Source organism: Cornus florida, unplaced genomic scaffold (assembly GCF_030987335.1).
Source record: "Cornus florida cultivar Cherokee Brave unplaced genomic scaffold, ASM3098733v1 CherokeeBrave_3.0.0_Hap2_Chr08, whole genome shotgun sequence".
In the NCBI taxonomy this organism is placed as follows: Eukaryota; Viridiplantae; Streptophyta; class Magnoliopsida; order Cornales; family Cornaceae; genus Cornus; species Cornus florida.
The window spans coordinates 82,318,207-82,321,998 of record NW_026775578.1 but is presented as its reverse complement, the minus strand read 5'-3'; the positions used below and the strand labels follow the sequence as shown (position 1 = coordinate 82,321,998).

Below are 3,792 nucleotides of genomic sequence, written 5' to 3'. Positions count from 1 at the left end.
GTATTTTGGGACTGTAATTATGATAATTTGGATTAAACAGTATGTAGATGTTCCACCATGAGATGAGCCATGTTGAGGTATAATGAACGGATGGATGGGATGTTAGCGTATATTAATTGTATTATGTGTTGGGACAGGTTGGAAGTGTTTTGAAAGGCCAAGAAAGGGCTATTGCTTTTTTTTTTATTTGAGCATGTGGTTGTAGTCCCCTTTTTAGGGGAGGTCATGCCAATTTTTTTTTAAAAAATGGCATCAGTTTAGGGTCGTTGCAAGCATTCAGAAGAAAAAAAAATTCAATGGCATACTCATTAACTTAGGAACTACAAAATTGTGTAAATTCAAACATGACTAAATCAGTAACAAATGAGTTGTTGTAACGACTACCTGATCAAATTCATCAATAAACCTTTCTGAGTCCTTGCATCCGGACACACGGGAAGCCTCATTAATCCATTTCCTGATTCCATTCACAAATTCTTTCTCTTCTATCATATGGTTACCATCTTCATCAAATTCCGTCGTCACTTTTGCCACCACCCCATTATGGTCCAGTTCTATTCCGAAGTTAATGTTTTGAATCAGGTTTTTTAGTTCAGATTGCTCTATATGTCCATCATTACTTTTGTCCAACTGCTTAAAGGGACTGCCAAAATAATTTTTGTAATAAGAAATAATATCAAGAAAATATTCACCAAAATCAAGGAAAAAACCTAGATGAAATATAAAAAAATTAACCTTTTTATGTGATCTAGATTAGGTCTTCCATCATGAGTGAGGAGGCCTCTGGCTTCAAGTACTTCATAATGGATGTGCTTCAAAATTCTTGCCATAAGACATTCAATTTTTGTAAGTTCAAGTCATCTCTTATTAATCCATGGCTGAACAACCTGCACAGATGCTCAAAGTAATTTTCCTCCATAAGAAAAATCTAATTACCAATAATTATTAGTGAATAAGACGTGGATCGAAACAATAGTACGATGCAGTCTAAATGTAATGGTACAAAACCATTGATTTTGGTATTGGAATTGTATCTGTGTATTTGTGCGCATGTGTGCACATTAGCAAATAATATTCCGCTTCTGTTAGAATCAATAGGAATACCCAAAGGATGGAAGAAGTTGCCACTTCTGTTAGCTAAACAGAGGTAATTCAGCCTCTAGGACCACCCCAAACAATACTCCCCCAGTCTTAATTAGACCAAATGCACTTGCTTAGATGATAGTTAACAAAAGAACAAGAAGATATCAACAATGAGTGCTTACTTCAGTAGTTTCAGTTTTTCAGTATTAGCTCCCAGCATATACGAAACACAGCTTTATAATAATTCAAATTTCCAGCAACCGAAGGTTCCCTCTGCTTTAAAATAATTTATTACACTTGGTTTGTAGCAGGGATAAGTTATATCAACAAGAACACACCACAACAACTCATAAAACTGCAAGTAAGTAGCTCATAGCAGGTATATTTGTTGCACTTAAACTTTCTGGTAAAAGGGGGGCAAATCTATAATTCCGAATTTAGACCTTCTTGATTTTAGTTTTCACAGTTTCCATTTAACAATTAACTCTTGCTCAAAAATCCACTTCACAGTTTATAGCAAGATGTTATCTATATATAGCACAAAATTAGGCACTTAACAATTTTCTGCAGCAGCACTGTTCTTAAGGACAGAATTGTAATTTTGCAATAGCACAGCTCAATTCTTGGTTCTCTCAGTCATATATTATCAAAATATGTATGCTCAGATGAAGATATTAGTAACTACTCACAGGTATTGCATTCACAGCTCACACACACAGCAGCTCTTTAAGCCCAAAACCCTAGGTTGTGAGGTTTATGAAGTCAAAACAGGAACAAGCCAATTTTCTAGTTTGGAGTCAACTTCAACAGCTTCTAATTCTCAATACAATCATGCTCAGATGATGTACAAGCATAGTATAGCAAGATTATTTCATAATAAACTCAGAAGTATAAACCAGAAAACAAGCTAAATTGAAGGTTTGAGATGTGAGAATTGATACCAGCTTGATTTTGGTTGTGTAGATGCAACCATGCTTAGCCCCCAGAAGTAGCTAAAACTATTTTTGAACCTCCAAGCCTCCTTCTTGCACCAGAAATCTACAACATGTAACCTCTACTAAATTTGCACCTTCTTCATGATGATATCAGAGATTAAATGCAGCTTAAATCAACAATGAATCTCTCTGAAATTACTAAAAATCTAAGCTCTCGAGACCTTCTTCATTTTCAGCTCGAAAGTTCATTATAGGCTGTCTCAGGTGCACACAGCTGCTGCTGACAACACTTTTATACTCTCATTTTGCTGCCCTAGTATATATTAGTATATTCCCTCATTAGCCAACCATATATAGGGAAATATACTGACATTAAATATCATGAATGGACCAATATGCCCCTTGTATAGCCCTAACTTTACACAGCAAAACACCTTTTTTTACAGCCTTAAAAGGTCAATATACACTGCTGATATATGCTGCCAAATAATTGTATTTCTGTCATTAACCTCTCACACTAGGACCTGTGACAAATTCCAATATAGAATGAGTACCCTTCAAACTTTTGACATTCAATGTGACATTAATAGAGCAAACATCAACCAAACATTGATTATGCAGAATTGGTAGTCTTCAGGGACAAAACTGAGATTTCATCAAAGCACAGTCATAAACCATTGATCCATTAATCTAGCACCAACTGAATGTTCTTCCTCAGAGGAGGATTAGACATAGAGAATCAAGAATGAAGAGATTAAACTTTCAGCAAGTACTCAGTTCTGCTGTAAACCAAAAACTGGTTGATTCAATAGACCAAAACTGAGTTAACAATCATTTCTGAACACTGGTTGACAGCAACAACACATAATCAGTGAGATAATCATGTTTAGATTCTAATCTCATGATAGGGCTTACTTGTAAGGGTGTCGTACCCAAGGGACTTGTGTTCATAAAGTTTGTCAACAAATTTCTCAAATTCCCAATTAACTTGAAAATAGTATAACCAAATTGTGATGATTGATTTTAAATGAACTAAGTAGAAAAAAAAAAAGAAAAAAAAAAAGGAAGAACAATGATCAAATAAGATGTAGAATATAGAAAGAGAACTAGGGGCGTGACTTCACCACTGACGTTGCACCACCAGTCAATTGCATCAATTTATTGGAGATATATATATATATATATATATATATATATATATATATATAAAACATGCATAAGTAATTAATCATGGCTACAAACACATATTAATTTAGCTAGAAGATAATATAATTTAAAGCTAAGCATGGACTATCTTTGATTGGCATAAACCATTTACCTAACCACTTTACTCTAGGGTGTAATATGGTCTATTTTTTCTAGGCATAATCCATCAAATCTCTAACATTATATTCAGAGAAAAACCATTATGCAATCATCTCATTCACAACTACAAGAAAGGAATGAGTTGTGTTCAATGACAAGATTCAAATATCTAAGACAAGATAGAAAAATATTTGTAATTGAATTAAAACTTAAAACCAATTCTTATTGAAAATTCAATTAAAAATCCTATAGATTACACAATCATGCATGATAATAATTGTTCTCCAATAATTAAATACAATCAAACAAGTGGTGCTAAGCTATTGCTACATCACAACTCTAGCAAAACGTTTAGCCAAGCATAACTGGAGTTGAATTCTTCATGATTGAGAAAGACATCATCACCGCCATGGATTGATCCCTTCTTACTTTTGAATGCTTGTCCTCTGATCTCACCCTCAAGTTCCTC

At 34.1% G+C, this 3,792-nt stretch overlaps 1 protein-coding gene across 2 annotated transcripts; it reads right to left on the bottom strand.

Annotated features, from left to right (window-relative positions):
- Positions 1-279: 279 nt before the first annotated feature.
- On the bottom strand, positions 280-2,318 carry LOC132268703 (sodium/calcium exchanger NCL1-like). Of its 2 annotated transcripts, XR_009469344.1 has the most exons (4): positions 2,025-2,318; positions 1,266-1,356; positions 736-887; positions 280-643 (listed from the first exon to the last, which is right to left on the bottom strand). XR_009469344.1 is itself a non-coding variant. In XM_059769505.1 (3 exons), the coding sequence occupies exons 2-3, from the start codon at positions 828-830 to the stop codon at positions 349-351; spliced, it is 390 nt and encodes a 129-aa protein (XP_059625488.1). In that variant the 5' UTR covers positions 831-887; positions 2,025-2,318; the 3' UTR covers positions 280-348. The 2 variants fall into 2 exon arrangements, 1 of the variants encoding a protein (XP_059625488.1); XM_059769505.1 differs by lacking the exon at positions 1,266-1,356.
- Between the last annotated feature and the right edge of the window lie 1,474 nt (positions 2,319-3,792).

What these genes read in the sequence shown, in the direction of transcription:
- LOC132268703 (XM_059769505.1), bottom strand. Translation starts at nt 830, where the DNA reads ATGGCAAGAATTTTGAAGCACATCCATTATGAAGTACTTGAAGCCAGA. An exon ending in AATCTAGATCACATAAAAAG is followed by an intron (nt 644 to 735) that starts GTTAATTTTTTT and finishes TTATTTTGGCAG; the next exon opens with TCCCTTTAAGCAGTTGGACA.